This window comes from Telmatherina bonti (assembly GCF_933228915.1).
Source record: "Telmatherina bonti genome assembly, chromosome: 12".
Classification (NCBI taxonomy): domain Eukaryota; kingdom Metazoa; phylum Chordata; class Actinopteri; order Atheriniformes; family Telmatherinidae; genus Telmatherina; species Telmatherina bonti.
Window position 1 is genome coordinate 30,763,223 of NC_136610.1, and position 17,276 is coordinate 30,780,498.

General features: G+C 40.2%; 1 protein-coding gene across 1 annotated transcript; it reads right to left on the reverse strand.

Annotated features, from left to right (window-relative positions):
* Nucleotides 1-10,912: 10,912 nt before the first annotated feature.
* Nucleotides 10,913-14,882, reverse strand: LOC306763390 (platelet-derived growth factor receptor-like protein; the record flags this gene model as incomplete). The annotated part of the gene is made up of 7 exons (XM_079250182.1): nt 10,913-11,128; nt 11,460-11,599; nt 13,601-13,894; nt 14,018-14,169; nt 14,291-14,433; nt 14,527-14,675; nt 14,801-14,882. 7 exons carry the CDS (start codon nt 14,880-14,882, stop codon nt 10,913-10,915), a joined length of 1,176 nt encoding a protein of 391 aa, XP_079106308.1.
* Between the last annotated feature and the right edge of the window lie 2,394 nt (nt 14,883-17,276).

Below are 17,276 nucleotides of genomic sequence, written 5' to 3' on the forward strand. Positions count from 1 at the left end.
ATATATATATATATAGAGGAGAGGGCTTCGACTGCTGGCCTTTTGTTCTGCTATACAACTCTTCAGTCTAAATAAAAGAGACAAAGGCCGAGAACACAGCGTACACACCAGCACACGTTCAAAAAGGTAACTACTGCTGTTGGTGTCTATAAAAAGACAGGTGAGTGCGGGTGGCCCTTGCAGAGAGATAAGCCTGCTCAATAAAAACACGAGGAACTGATGAAGCCAAACCTGCCATGGCTGACTCACTCTCACGTTCAGAAACAAAGTAATATTCCCAGGATGAGATGACACCACTGTTAGCGGCAGGGAGCGGCTGTTCCTGGCAACCTCCAGAGCTCTTAACATTTACAGACAAACAGCACATTATGAAATCCACCCAGCTTCCTACACTCTTAGACATCTCCCCCCCCCCCCCCCCCCCCCCCCCCCCCCCCCCCCCCCCCCCCCCCCCCCCCCCCCCCCCCCATCGCCACCATGAGGAAATGAAAACAGTTTTAGCACTCGGGTTAACTGGCAACACAGCCGCTGGTAACCCAGGAAATGCTGGGCACAGCAGACCTTACGATGATTTAAAATAAAACTGTTTCTGACAGATCTGTCTTCTCTGGCAGTGGGTGAGAATGTGATTGACAGAAATGAGCATGTGGACCATCAATCTAACCCTTAATTATGCCAAATCCACCCCTGCACTCACACCTAAACTGTTACACATGATAAATCTGTGATGTTCTGTACTTTACATTTGCTAATCTGTGAAACTGTAAGAGATGGTCTCTGATATCTGATACTGTTATAGACACCCTGTCATAAATAAGCATTCATTTAGTGAATGTTATATTTACTAGAGAATGGGATAAGAAACCTTTTTGCTGAGTTTTTGTGGTTCAATCTCTGGGACACATTATAAGATAACACCTAAACTTGGATATCAGCTTGTACATCCTGCCTTATCTCAGCCACAGTGATCAGTTGTCTTAAAAGTCTGATCGAAATAAGAATGATTAATCTAAACATACCAATTGATAGACTGATCAAATTACACACATTCGGATCAAAGCTTCATTATGATTAAAAGTGGTGGCTTCTCCTGATTGTTATTCTGATCAGCATGCACAAAACTTAGAAATGATCCTTACCGTACATGCCTGTTATTTCAGCCATAAGCCAGTGTTACATATTCTGACACTTTACAATATATATTTCTACCTAAATGTTAGGTTTCACTTTAAAGTATTTAAAAAGATACATCCAGTGGGGGAAAATTGCAGGGACCGAAACAGAACTGGTAATCGTGCAATACAATACAATACAATACTGAGTGAGATATTAAAGGACTTAAGCTCAGGTGGAGAAACTGAAATCTGTGTTTAACATTAGAAATCACAGTTTCTTCTGCTGCTGTTTTAGGAAAATCAAAAAACTCTGCACATGCCAAATGATTTACCTTCAAACATGTTATGCATTTAATTGTACGTTTTATGCAGAATAACAGTACAGATCTGATGGGAGTTGTATCCGACTGAAGAATTTTTATGATCTAAACGTGGTTAATATCTTTATTTTAGAGGAGAGTGTTTTGCTGGTCAACTTTGGCTCCTGTCGAGGTTATTTTGACATGTAACATTCCTGCAGACCCCACACACCCCTCATAGCAATGGCAGACCGTGTCAGCTGTGGCTTTCCTCAATGGGACAAACCGCAATGGCACAAAAAAACTGTGTAGGAATGATCTGAAAAACACAACAAAGATGCCTAAAATGCTGACCAGTCTGCAACATATGGAACCCAACAGAGCTGATGCTAATGTCCATAAAAAGCCCCCCCCCGCCCCCATCTCCCTCCACATTTGTTACATTCAATGCAGGAATAATATTTTACACTGCTTTGAAAATGATCTGATAAGTAAAAGTCCCATTTACTCTCACAGAAGCTCCACATTAGTTTAAAGACTCCAATATGTTTACAAGTGTGCATGGCCCTCCAATAAAGTGGTGTATTAACTTATGCAGATTTTACAAACCTCTGATATAAATTAAGCCAATTAACAATCCGACCACTTTTTTTTAAAAAATTCATTCAATTATTTTCTTGGATTAAAGTTCAGCAGGTCAAAGCCGTACCTTCAAAGATCAGTTTTCCGCTATAAGGAAACACCTGCAGCTGTGTAAAATCATTAACTTGGGTGTGTTTTGTTCTGCACTTGGAAAATAACTTAGTTCAGTTGTGCAACCTGATCCAGATGAATTAGTGTTAAGTAAATCAGAGTTCTACTCACTTGAGTTAAACCTTAACAGAGTCGAAAAGCTGCAACACTGTACGACCACACACATTCAGCGTGGACTGGTTACGCTCAAATCATGATAGTGCAAAGTTACAGTGGACGTATATTCACTGGCAGTTACTTAACAAGACAAATACTTTACTATGATGCTGCTGACGGTAAGTAAGAGCAAACCGTTGACCATTGCTGTGATAGCTTTGAGCTGTGAAAGCTTAACAGGCTTATGTCCAACTGTGGCAGAATGTAAGGAGACAGCCCTCCACGCCTGGCCAGGTCCCACAGTGATTTTCTTAACTCACCCGGGCTTTAATCACAGCGACAGATGGCTCAGGGAGCAGATCAGGCCAGCCACAGGCAAAGGGACGAGAAAAGGCGAGGAGTTTAAGTGTGGGAGCATGACACTTTCTCCTTAGAGTGATCAGGCATGGCCTTGTCTATTAGGAGTCTATGAGAGGAGTGCAGACAGCAGAGGGTAAAAATGGTGTAAGAGGATAAGCCCAAGATTAGGATCAAACACAGTGAAAATGGGGTAAGAGAGGGGCAACATCTGAGGAGAGAAGAAACCAGAGTTTAGGAGACAGAAAGAAGTCAGCGAGGAAGAGGAGCTCATTAGTGTTTGATTGGATGATTGGCCTGAGGGGAAATGTCTGCCAAAGTAGCACAACCCTGCTCTCACTACTACACCATCTGCTAGGTTGTGCATGCATGGCTAACTTGTTGTGCACTTACATGAAAAAACGGCCACTGCAATTTAACATGCTATCAGCAATCCTGGATTTGTGTAGCTCTCATAGGACTGAAAACTGAGTCACACCTTTAAATATTTGCATCCAAACAAATATTTTATGTCTGAAAGCGCAGGTGGACTTAATTGAACATCACTCTGCCTGATGGAACAGAATTTGTATCCTCTAATCTTTACGTTAGGCAACACCAAGCAAATGGTCAGCAGACATCAAATGGTCAGCAGAATTAGTGTTTCATCAGCTGCCAGTGTTTTAAGGACACACACACACACACACACTCAGTCAAGAGAGTGTCAACCCCCCTATGAGCTCAAACAGCTGAACGAAGAAGGCATCACATCAGCTGTCGGGCTGATTCTGCTGAGAGAAGAGCACCGAAGGGACATGCTGCGCCAATATAGTGTTGACTAAAATCTCCCAGGAAGCTTTTAGGTAACAGATGGGTTTGCAGCTTATATAAAGATAAGCATCAGCACAATTTTACTATGAAAAAACAAACAAACAAAAAAAACCCCAACAATAACAAAAAGCATTTTTCAGTTGTTTTATGATTAGTATCACCTCCTTGAATAAGCTCTCAGGTTGCTTTTACTGGACCCAGGGCCGGATTAAATGTGCACAGGCCCCTGGGCCCAGAGTGTTCCAGGGGCCCTTTTCCCCACCGCAACATTGTAAAAATTGTGAATGATACACTTTGAAACAACATTTCTAACATCTCTCAGCCAGTGGTACCAATAGCAACACACTAGACACTGTAGTGTAACTATCTGGCTTTTATGTACATTTTGTTTCATGTCCAAACTGCTGGTGTTTGCCTTACATGGGCCCAAAGTGGGCGTGGGCCCCTGGGAGTGCCCTTAATGCCAATTGGATAATCCGGCCTTGACTGGACCCCTGCAGGGTGTTTCTCAATTCCAGTCCTCAGGCCCCCCTGCCGTGTACTGCAAAGTAGTTCTCTAAAGGTTTTATGGCATTTAAGTGAATCTAAATATGAAATAGAACTCTTTGCACTCCAGGATTAATTTTGCCACTCATATCTCCAATAAATTGGCAGCTTGATTCACCTTAACAACAGCTTCCCTGTGTCTGACAGGATTTCTGTCTCTATTACCGTTTATTCTAATGAATCCATGTAATCCTGCCCCAGACCAAGGTAAAGTATAACCTAATCGTTCAGTTCTTGTGCCGAACTGAGGGTATGCATCTAGAAGGAAAACATCTGCAGGAACACAGCATCTATGTACCAGATCATTTGATTTGTTGACAAAACGCAACCTCCCTCCACCAAAGTGTTTCTAACTTGGCTTGATTTTCTGGAAGGATTCTTTTGGTCTAACGGTGATGCTGAACCCATTAGCACATTCCTCCTTCTCAAGTACATACCAAACCGTTGACTTCTCCTGGAGTTTTCACTATCCTCCTGATAAAAAGGTTTCATACAGTCAGCATCCTTCACATGCCTTGACACATCTTTGAATGTCTTATGTAAAATGTAATACTTGCAATCAACTCCAGACCTTTCTTTTCAATGAATTGTATAGGAAGTCGTCCACAGAAGCGGTTTGTGAACAGGCAAGCTAATTAGAAAGTCTAGCTTCTAGCTACAAAGTTACAAGCAAACTCAAAACAGGTGATATTACAAAGAGGAACCACCTGGAACCAGTCGTCAAACTAAAGTGTTAATGGTCATCCCACCTAAAAAAAAAACTTCTTGTAGCTTCCACTGTCGGACACTGATGGACGTGAACTTCTGTGTTTCTGTTGGCAGGATTAATTAAACTAACTTGATTTTATAAATCTCACAAGAATCCAAATAAGTGCAAAAGACAGATTGAAAAAAGTGTTAATCTGTCTACATGTTTCACAACCTGACTGTATATTTCTCTCTTAACATTAATCAGTCGATACCAAAACTTGTCATTTAAAGAGGTGACACTTTTTTAAGCAGTTTCGCCAGAAAACACAATGAAATCTAATTCAGTTTCACTCATCTAATTTTTACTGGGTTGTAAAAAAACAGGTGTTGATGCTAGAACCAAAAATGTTTGCACAACAAAACAGAAAACCGAACTGTTGAATCTCATCTCAGTGATAATAAGGTGGGCTGGATGAGAAGCAGAAGTGCATTTTTGTAACGTGGTTTTAACCTAAAAGTAATGAGCACCCACCCACACCAGGAGAGACAGCAGCATCACCCCACTATGATGCTTTCCATTCCCAAATTACAGGAATGGTTACCACTCAGTCTCCAACAGCAGCCACATATCTATTGTCTCTCCATTGTCAGATATGCACCCTCACTTACGTCAGCCCACACCCATAACCACTACACTCAAAGAGCTTCTCCTGCAACGCTCCAAGACTCCTCAGGTCAGAGGTCACCTGTGGCCTCTGGTCTCCAGGACGACAGTCTGGCAGTCACCAGAACTGAGCCTAAAGCCTCCCCCTTCACCACCCTCCTCCCACACACAATCACAGAAATAGCTTTTGTCCCCGAACTCTCCTGTGCATCAAAAGACTCAGGAGTTTGAGCTCCAGCCCAAACATTTCCAGCCCCGCAGGACACGCGTGTTTCAGAGCAATGCAGTGGAAGTGCAGGAGATCCCCACCCGTGCTGCATACTGACCTGAACCAAGTAGCCAAAGTATGTCTCCATCCCTCCTTGACACATAATATAAAACCCTGTAAATACCAGTCCAAACACGTGCAAGCTTGTCATCAACAGTATTCCTGTCACATACAGCCTGCATAAAGTTTTGAACGCGCAAACATTGTGAACCTGAACTCACCACGCACCATCCCAGGGATTAAAAACAACAACAACAGCAGCAGACCATGTACACAGGATGATCAGAAAAAAAACTCACCATGATCTGTATGCAGAACATCTCTTTAAGCAACAACTGCTGCAGTTTTGCGTCCCAAAATAAACGGAGCGGTGCTGACGTGACTGTGCGGGATATTTCCCCGGGACTGAAGCGCGGAGCAGCGGGCTGCACACGGCCTGGGAGAAGAGAGAGAGCCAACTGGGACTCTCTTTTCCCTCTCAGGCGTTTAAACAGCGGTGAGCAGAGAGAGAGAGAGAGAGAGAGCGAGAGAGAGAGAGAGAGAGAGAGAGGAAACACCGGAGGCAGACGGGCGCTGCTGCACTAATACGGTGGCCGACAGGTGCAAAAGCGCTTCACGTATAAAGATCTGGGCTGTCCAGCTCCGGTCCTCGGGGACCAGAATCCTGAAAAGGTGTAAGGGGACGCTGGATGTATGTGTGTGTGTGTGTGTGTGTGTGTGTGTGTGTGTGTTTTATCTATTTTGATGTAAATTGTTTTATTATGTTAAGCACTTTGTATTGTTTTTAAGCACGAAAAGTGCTATTCAAACAAGTTTGATTTGATTTAATTTGGTATGTTACATTACTATGTTGTTGTTCATTAAGTCATTTATTACACCGTTAGAGAACATTAATTTGATCAGGAAACTGCAGGGCCATGACGTTTCTAACATGTACATTAGAAACTGGAAGCTGGTGGAGCATTTCTGAAAAGCTCAATTGCTACAAAAACATTTTGTTTCACAAAATTTAAACTTTCAAATCTATTTGAACCAATATCAACATATTTTTCAATCCAACTTTTACTCTTAATTTATGAAAACTTTATTAAGCGGCACATATCCCATTGAATTGTGAGCCTGAGAGAAAACTGCTTGGTTTTTTTTTTATGTGTGTGTATATGCAGTGTTGTGTTACATACTTTACTGTTGTATGTGTTAGTTATTGCACTTGTGTTTTGCAAGTGGAATCTGAAGAACCAGATTCATTCATGATGATGTGGGTGAGCAAAAACCTCCTCTTCCTCTCTGCTGCCTTGCAGAGCCAGCAGTTTAAAGACACACATCAGAACTTTTGCAAATGTTGGTGTCATTGTGTCATCGAACAAGTCTGAAACTTTGAGTTTTTAAGGTCAGAAAGTTATGTAATCCATCTTCAAAGACAAGACTGGTGACAGAAAGTAATTTAACCTGTAAAGTAAAATGAAATACAAGGCTTTTTTTTTTTTTTCTAAAACATGCCTTGCTGATTATGTTGCTGCTTGCACCATGAGTGAGACTGCTAATGAAGTTAATCACACACACTGTTCTTATACAATATCTACCGGCCACATTGATCTTTTCAGATAGTAATGAGTGAACACTTAACTTGGGTGCCTCTTAAATTAACCCAATGCTTGCCATAATGTAGGATAAAAAGTAAGTGTTGTTATTGGTATGCCTTGTAACCATAGACCGTATATGAAAGTTGGGCGGAGCCTCCGGTGGTATATAGAGAAGCCTGTGTGGAAGTGCATAAAACTGCAGTTCCCACTTCATCCACTAGGGGCTGGCTGCAAAACAGAGCGAATCTCCATAGACTCCCATGTTAAAAAGACCAACTTGACAGCAGAAATAAACATGTTTACAGGCTGGTTCAAAAATCAATTTTAGTTTCAACCAGTCAGGTTTTCCTTCATGACAACTGTGGGGGGAGTGATTTTTTTTCTATCTCGCCCATTTAAAAGTAATTTAATCTAAAAATTCAAAATATTTAGGGGGCGTCTCCTTTTGATGGACAGGTACCCGATCTCCCGCTTCAAGTAAGAAGAACGTAGAACAACCGCGGTTTTTAGCCGGTTAACAACGTGACTTAGCTTTAGCCCGCTTTCCTCCATTAGCTGGTTAGCTCAGGGTTAGTGCGGTTAGTTCTTAACTACAGAAAGCTTGGAGTTCGCTCAATGTCAATCATCCACCATGACGCTCACAGCCCCTTTTCGGCTCTACCTCTTTGCCCATATTTGTATTTTCCTGGCGAGACAACACGAGTGACCCTGCCAAGATGGTGATGGTAGGATCTGCCCAGCGAGCTTCAATTCAGCTATTCAGAAACCTATGGGTGATGTCACGGAGGCTCTGTCCATCTTTCTATATACAGTCAATGCTTGTAACACAAGGTCCTGGAGAGGGTCTTGGCTGCAGCCTGGAAAATGAGACGGGGCTGGATATTGGTTATTAATCCAACATTTTGATTGGATTAATCGTAACCCTAACTCTAACCCTAACACCACACCCATTTGACATCTAACCCCACCCAATATCTAGCTCCACCCCATTCTCCAGGCTGCAGCTGAGGGTTATACAGGTCCTGTGCTGTTGCATTGTTTGCACAGTCCATGTGACAGTTCTGTATATTAGATAATAACAAGGGAAATTGCACAAAGCTTTCTCAGGCCCTGAGCCTATTAGAGTAATGGGCCGGCTTAATCTCGCCCTGCCCCTTATATGGCTCTGCTCCTGATACACATCAGCTGTTTTCTTCGTTAAAATGGACAGAAATGATAAATAAATCAAAGTGGTAAAAAATGTCACAATGCTGTGGCTGGCTCCCAAAAATGAACTCCATCCATTGCTGTCTAGTCGTTACATTTGGAAATTTGAACAAATGTAGCCTTCTCTCACAGCTAAAGATGCATTTCTTGTGCAACATGAGAACGTTCTGGTGTCCACCAAAGTTTTAGCCTCTTCTGTCTTACACTGAGCAGTGAAGGTGAGTGTGGCAATCACTGAGTTCCCCCACTGAGACGTCACTAAAACCTCAAAGTAGAAAAAACTCTTTAAGACCCAGTCGTCTTCAGCATCATGGAAACCAAATGTAGATGTGTTTATGTGATTATTAAAACTGCTCTGCTCACTTGTTTTATGAGGATTTAATATTATAATGCTATAAAAAGCCAGAAAACTGAAAATAGTATGATATGGCACTATGAAATTAAAGAGCTGTGGGTCAGAAGGTAGTGTGTTGAACTGTTGATTGGTGATCGTCTCATACCAGTCTCAACATTCCATGAATGAGCACCATTAGCTCACCAGCTCCAGCAGACTTGCTGTTTACTAAAGAGTGAATTGGTCCAACAATTGTGCCCTACAGCTGTTGTCATGCCTCCAATAATCTGTAAGAAATTCTTTTCAGTTTTTTACCACTTAAAATGTTTTTTTTCCCCACTAAAATCGGAGACATTGTCAGCTTTGCTGCATTATACTTCAGTCATCACACAATATCACATTCACACTTTCTGTAATGTAATAACAGTAAATTTTTCTAGTTTATTTATTTTTTTGTTTCTCTACTTTTTTCCTGAATAGATTCCACATTAATTGGGTTTCAACCTTTTTTTGACACTTTTTTGGGAGGACTCAAATCGTCTTCCACATATCTAATATGGTTTAACTTGGCTTAATTGTTTGTAAAAATGTCCTATATAGATCTTTATATGCATACTTCACACATTGTTTTAATAAAATGGCAATTTACTCTACTTATGTGAGTTATAGCTGTTTCCTTTTTTTCCAGTTTTTGATTTGAGCCTTTTTTTTTTTTTTTACTTTTCATGAATAAGTTCCATGCTAACTAGACTTCTGATTGTGATTTATTTGTTTTGTTGTCCTATGATGTAAATTAACTTTCAGGTGCATTTTTTTATATTGGTTATCATCTCTTGTCCTGGGTTCCATCCAACTGGGGTGATTGAGGTCATTTATTCAGGTGATTAGCTGAAGAAGCAGGATCTGGTTGAGTAAACCAGCAGTTAAACAGCAGAATCTTTTGCGGTAACTTTTTCCACAATAACAATCTAACAGCAGCGATCTATACCGACACAAACCCTCCAGATGAGCTGCAGCAAGCCTTCAGACAGGTACCCTTTTCAGGTGATTTTGCAGTGTGTGTCAATTCCTCCTAAAGGATCAAATTTAACCTGCAGGATTCTGCATGGAGCTTAATGTAAAATACTTATAAAGGGAATTAAATTGTTTTATGTTTTTGGTTTTGTTTTTTTTTAATTGAATAATTGCCCTCACTACACGAGTAAACAAAGATATTTCACCTCTTATGAAAGTTTTGAAAGTTTTAAAGTCTAACTTTGCCTTAGATGCTTGTGGATTAAATAACTACATCGTTCTTGCTTTTATTGCTGTTAGTATTGACATTAAGGACACATCTAAGTGTATTTCTGCTTTCATCATCAGAAATAAGGCAAATACAAATAAATGTAACAACATTGCCACCTTGTGTTCACAACGGGGAACTGCCATTTGAAATGGTTGCAGTGGTTAAACTGGATTATTATAATTATTTCTCCCGGCATCTGCACTTCAAACGGGCTTCATGTATAAAAAACGCTGCATTTAGGAAAAAATATCAAGAAGAAAATGCTGCATAACTGCTAACAACTTCAAGAAAAAAAATGCTATATTCACTCACAACGGAGGTGCTCTTACGTTATCAAAGTTTCTACTTATGTCAATCTAAATCAGCTGATCTCTTTAAAATATTGTACAAGATTAAGACCAAATGTAAATCCACATCTGGTGTCAGTATCTGATATCCTCATATTGCTTTTCTTTCGTTTTAATCAGAATTTCCCACTGAATCAGCAGAGAGTCTGTGAAACTATTATGACTTTATTGACAATTTTCATAAATCATAACATTGCAGATTCTCCCATTTGGGATCACAATTACAGAACTAAAATACAAATTATAGAAATTAGTCATGCATAATCTACATTTTGTTTAGGGGTCTGTTTTGTTTGTTGGTTATCATGTCAAATAAGCAGAGAAAAAAAAGGCAACAGTATGTAAACAAGTTGTTGAATATACAAGCTTATACAGTAAATATGAAGTAGTCATGGCTACAGTGTGATTTCAGCACTCATCTACACAAACAGAGAATATCATGCTTTTCTATGATTATACTTTCATATTTTACTGATATAAATACTACTTTGTCCCCTGACAGAAAGATACTAAGTCTGAACTTCTTTCTCTTCTTCTGTCAGAGGTGTAACCCATGTGTTTATCTCACCCCTGGTTTGTTAGCTTTGGCTTTTGGAACCACTTTGACGATGGTAGACACAGATTTGGCTCCTTGGAGGTTCTGAGCTGTGCAGATATAAGTGCCACTGTCCACATCTCTCACTTCATCTACCAGGAGAACAGACTGAGACTGCTGTCGTGCTGGTCCACCACTGACTGGACTGATGCTTTCCTGTGTGTACAGAGGCCTCCCAATCTGCAGTGAGCACATGCACTCCACTCAGAAAATATGTCATATAATAATTGTTTGCAAGAAAAACTATCATATTTGAAAATCTTGAGCTGTACTTGATAATTAGTTACTGATTCAAACACATATTCCATAGTCTACATGTTTTGTGGCCAATAATGAAAAAAGACAAGGTTAGCTAACTTTACTCGGTATCTCTAAAGAGCAAAAAGCATTTAACCTGATAAGATAAGTTGGTGTTCTTAATATATGAAAACATATTTTCACTGTTCGGTAAAGCTGTTAATGTAATTAAAGTAATTTTCAACATTTAAATTGGGATTAAGGTTTTTCTGACCTGCTGTCCTGGGTAATCCCAGTTGAACTCTATGACTACATCTTGTTCTCCCATCACACTGCAGCTGACACGCAGGTTTTCCCCCACAGTCACTGAGCTCGATGATGCATAGATCACTGGAGCTGGAGGAGCCATGGGATCTGATGGCAAATGTCAGTTATCAGTAAGCAAACAATCACTCAACTCATTTTGCAGATAAGAAAAGAAGAAACATGCTCTTTCAGTTATAACATTTTCTGTATCACCAGGAAGTGATCTGATCCTCGCCAGGTCTAGAAATCAAATGCAACCTCTGAGATAAACAAAATAAAACGCTTTATTGTTCATTCAACAAAACTGACCCAAAATAAAGAAGCGTTAATAGAGACATTAAGATGATAAATATAAGTCATGTGCTGTTAATCAAATGTATTGACTAATTGATATTCAGGAGCAGCAAAAGCTTTTGCAGTTTGCTGGTCTGAAGTACAAAGACCAGACTAGACCAGACCAGCAGTTGAGACAAAGCCAAAGAGGAGAGACATAAGCAATGCCCCGTTTCCACTGAACTACAGCTCAGCTGGATGCAGTGCTGCATGCTATTTTGTGAGTTTTCACAATAAAATAAGTACATGTAACTTAACAGAACCAGACCATTTTTGAACCCTCTACAGGTGTAGGTCAATAAGAGAAAGGTACAGTTTGTTCAGGGTTGAGCTACTGATGCTGCATGAAACTGTCTGTTGATTTGGGAGCAGAAAAATTCCACTTCTCATGATGAAAGCAAGTATGAAAGATAAACACCCTGTAAGAGTTCGGTTGTTTCACTCCACCTTGAAAAGGCAATAAAAAAAAATGATGCCAACAATCAGCAGTAAGGTCCAGTCAGCTCTGGAGCAATATTCCTCATCATATCTTTGTTAATCATGTTATAATCATAGTAACACTATGACACCATGCTTGGTAGTTGGTCTAAACACTGCCTTTCTAGGGAGGGTCCAACTTGCTATGGAAATGCTCGCTTGACGAGGCCAGACTATTCCTAATCGCACTGTACCATACCGGCTTAAACCATACTACTTAATGGGGCTGTAGAGAAGCAGTTCTTACAGTCCCAATAAGTTTAAAAATGCAAAATGTTCAGAAAAACTGTAAAAAATCCATTCTCCAAATTAGACTCCGCAAGCCTCAATGAGCATGTCAGATTTTAACATTTACAAGTAAAAAAAAAAAAAAAAAGAAAACTTAAGCTTTGTTTGAGAAGATTGCCAGGAGAAAGCCTCTGCATAGCAGCTTAGCTGAGTTTGTAAAAGTGTCATCTAATTAAACCACAAAACATCTGTAACTACATCCTTCATGCCAACACTCAAGCACAGTGAGGACGAGGATTTGGGTTTCTTTAGGAACAACAGGACTTCGACACCTTGCTGTCACTCAGTTTGACTGCAAGCTCCTTTTTAAGTCTTATACAATCAGATGTGATAACATCTTTCAAGTTTGGCCAAATCTTTAATCATGCTGCAGGACAATGATCCTAAAAACAACAGCATCACCAAAACAGAATGACCCAATTAAGTTCCAGACTTCAACCAGATACCAGCGAGCTGTGTATGAATAAACGCCCCGAAATCTCACTGAACTGAGGTAACATTTAGTAGAGGATTGGTCCAAGTTCCTCCTCTACAATGTAAGACACTGACAGCATCGTACAGATAATGGTACCTTCAAATTATTGCTCATGAAGGTGGTTCTATAAATATTCTATAAACAACAGAATTATGGGATGTTCTCTGTTTATCCTGCTTCTGCATTTAGTTAAATAAAGAATGACATTGTTTAATTTTCATCTAAGACTTTACCTGTCTCATTTTAAAACCTTGTGAGGACAAAATTAAACAAAATGTTCCTTCTTTGTAAAATTTATGTAACTGATCTGTAAAGAGTAATGTGCTATAACGGATCATAAAAATCCAAAAACTAAAGATCCATTGGAAAAACTGAAACACTGCAAAGTATACTTAAAAATATTCATTCTGAACTTGTTGGAAGTGTCTTTTTTTTTTATTGAAGTGTTGAATGTAGCGTCCCTGCCTTTCAAACTCATGCTGTAAAAGGGCCACTCACCCCTGCGAGGGCATTATCAACTTATCAGCAGCACTCACAGTTAACATAGATGAGCATGTACTTGGTGGAGCTCTGCCTCAGGTTGCCCAGACTAGCTATGCAGTACAAGGCTCCAGCGTGGTAAGGCCGGGGTCGATGGATGGTGAAGCCTTTCCTGACATTAAATGAGATCTCAGTCCCGTCCACGGCCACCTCCACTGGTGGGTACTCCCGGTGCAGAGTCACTTTGGCCTCAGGTGAAGTGACCTGGCAGGGAAGAACCGTGGGCCAATTGGTTCTAAGCTGAATCACCTCATAATAGGCGGATGATGGAACAAATAGTTCTTGCGGGTCTGGTTATTGCAGGAAAAAGATATGACAGAATGATGATAAGATTGATGGTATTCAGATAAAAACGGATTCATAACAAGCTCAGAACAGCATGTGTAAGCATCAATAAAGTTTGTTCATCATACCCGGGAAGAAGACAAACACTTTGACAGCCTTGTTGTACTCCTTCCTGCAGTCTGTGTCTTCACAGTACATCGGGTAACAGGTGTACTCCCCCGTGTCTGCACCGGTAGTGTTGACTAAAGTCAGAGCACCGTAACGCTCATGTTGGACAATCCTGCAGAGGAACCAAACAGAAAAAAAGTTCAGTGACGAACGGGCTCTAACAGATTTTTATCACTCTGTTATCAGCACATATAGATGTCCATCCATAAAGATTTATGGACTCTGCGGCTTACTTGAGCCTCCCATCATCATCCTCCTCCAGGTAAGGAGGGACGCTCCACTGAACAGGTTTGCCCCTGCACCTCAGCTCCAAAGTGTTTCCTGTCTGCACGCTTATGGTCTCTCCCACCTTCTTAAACTTGCCTCTGTTTAGCACCTTTATGTATCAAGATGTGACCATTGAAAAGGAAGGGAAATCACAAACATGTACTGAAATATGCTTCTCTATGAAAAATGGATAGTTTTCTACCTGTGTGAGGAGGCTTTCTGCCTGTGCTGCTGTAGCTTTGGTCTTTGGTTTGGCTGTTGCTGCTCTTGGTCCTTTATTTTTTGATCTACCAAGTTTGGCTTTACTTGGCTTGGGCGTTCTCCCTGGTGTGGTCCTCTGCTCTTGTGCGTCTTTTTTGACAATAATAAAGAAAATGAGTGCATCTGAAGTAGGTCATTTCTACACATATAAATTTAATTTCAGTCACATGCCAGATTTTCAGAGAACTGCACGGCGAGGGAATAAAGCTACTCACCTAACTCAAAGATTACAGCACAAACAAGGAGCGCGCTCAGCACCAGCCTCCACTTTGACCCAGATAAGTTCATCAAAGGCATGATTGATCGATGGATTATCAAAGTGGTGTGTGGATTCGTAGTTCATGCAGTTCAACCCACAGGGAAAACTGCTCAGAAGAGAGGAGAGCTTGCTTGCATAGTGAGAAGTCAGCTGTTTGCAAGAATCACTTGAATTCCTCCTCCTGAGAGTGGCATTAGTCCCCCAAATTCCTCCTGAGTGGCTCAATAGAGGCTTTCAAGCCTGTCCAGACCAATGAGGGCCCAGAGACTGAGGCCCCACCATTTGGAATCATACAGGCTGTTTGCTTAGCTGCTGGACTGGAAGTGTGCTATGGTAGCGTGAGTCTGACCCTCACAAATGCTGCCCAAACAAGGCTGCAGGCGTGTCGTTAGAAGCATTTGTTTGCGACTTTGTTTGTGATCAAAGCAAAAGATTAACCATGAATATTTTTTGAGTAACTTGTCTGCATTTAAGGAGGCAATTCTTTTCTATTTTTAATTGTTGTAAGTACTCCACATACTAGAATATAGGAGCTGAAACATACTTTCAAAGAATATTACATAAAGCAGACTATCCAGTGAACATTTAAGCAATAGAATCTTTTTGTTTTCAAAGTTTCTATTATATCTACCAGTAATACAGGATATAGTGGAACATAGGAGTGCATTATGTTCGCTCCCATGTTCAGTCTTCAAATTAATTCTAGATTTTTATTGAACAAAATATTCTTTACTAATTCTGGTTTGTTTTGGGTTTTTTAATTTTTTAATTTGAGCTGTGATTGCTGTATTACATATTGAGTATTTCAGAGTGTTTATATCTCATTGTTTGCTGGTATTGTTTTTTACACTACACAGTTTTTTGTTCTTTTCCTGTTTTTACTCTTTATTTATGTTAATCTCAATTCCTTTCTTTCATGCTTTTCTACTGTGCCTATTACATCCCTTCTCAAGATGAAATGATGAACAGATAAACAGATTACTCTTAAGAAATGCAGGAAATCATTAATCAGCTCAATAATTACCATTACTTTAATTTATAGCTGTTTATTTTTTGTTTCTAGGAAATAATAAGTTGATTTTTTCAACTAAACTTGTCAGATAGTGTAAAAAGTAAAGGAAACTTGTGCAAGCAAAGAACTAATGATTTTTCTTTATCAAAACTTGTTTTCTTCAAGAAGAAGAAAAGCTTACTTGGAGCCAAATCAGTCGTTTTATCAGTGTTTTTTCTTTCTTCTTTGTTTGACTTTTTTTTTTCTTTAACCATTATTGGCTGTTTAACTTTGCAAAGTCATCACATCTGGTGGTTTTATGACTTCCAGATCCTCTTCATGAACTGTAAACAGTTTGGGCAGACACATGTTGTCACCCACGTAATCATAGAAATTAGGATCCTTAACTAACATTCAATGTGACTCACTCAGTAAAGTCACAGGTTTAGTGCTCATTCAAACAAATTCAACATACATAGCATTAAATAAACATTATTTAGATAGGTTACTTAATGATGTGGTGCAGAGATTCATGGATTTTTTTCTAACTGATAATTAAAAGCCTCATATTGCTCGTTGCCTCACGAGACATCTTTGATTTAATTTTGTGCTCATGGACATGAAAACATCTCCACAGAGTCAACCTCATCACAGGCTGTGGTGAACTATCCAGACTGAAAAAGTAAAACAGTTTCTATGTAGAAGGTTAAAGAAACCCAAGTTGGTCTCAAACCTGGTACTTTCTGTACCCTCTTCTGTTGTTTCACTTGCAGGCTGAGTAGGTTTAGAGAGTAAATTAGTAACTGACTTTATGGATGTAAAGTTACATAACGTTATCTGAACATGGATACAATGTCTACGACTTGTCACAACTCTTTTACCGGCATGATCAGTTCAGGCAGCACCAGCACTCTCTACTTCTCCTTCAGGTTAGACTTTAAACTTTCCCTTTTGGTGAAGTTTACTGTTATTCATTCAATGTTATTGGTTCGGACCAATGAGGGACTCTCATGATTTACTGACCACCTGTCTTCACCTTTTATTCACCGTGTATGGATACGTCACCCTTCTTGCCATTAACTGTTTCCATTACTTTTGTCCCCAGAGAGTCAACACAGATATTTCAGACAATTTCTTGAGGTTTCATCAATCCATTTTCTAAGCTGCTTAGTCCAAGTCAGGAAGCTGGAGCCTATCCCAGCAATCACTGGGCGAAAGGTGGGATACACCCTGGACACGTTACCAGTCCATCACAGGGGCAACACTCACTCCTAGGGAGGAACCAAGTAACCTAACATGGATGTCTTTGGACGGTGGGAGGTAGCCGGAGTACCCAGAGAGAAGCCACACATACACGGGGAGAACGTCTTGCTGTGAGGTCACAGTGCTAACTACCATGCCACCATGCAGGGTTCTTGAGGCTTCTTCCTGTATAAACAGA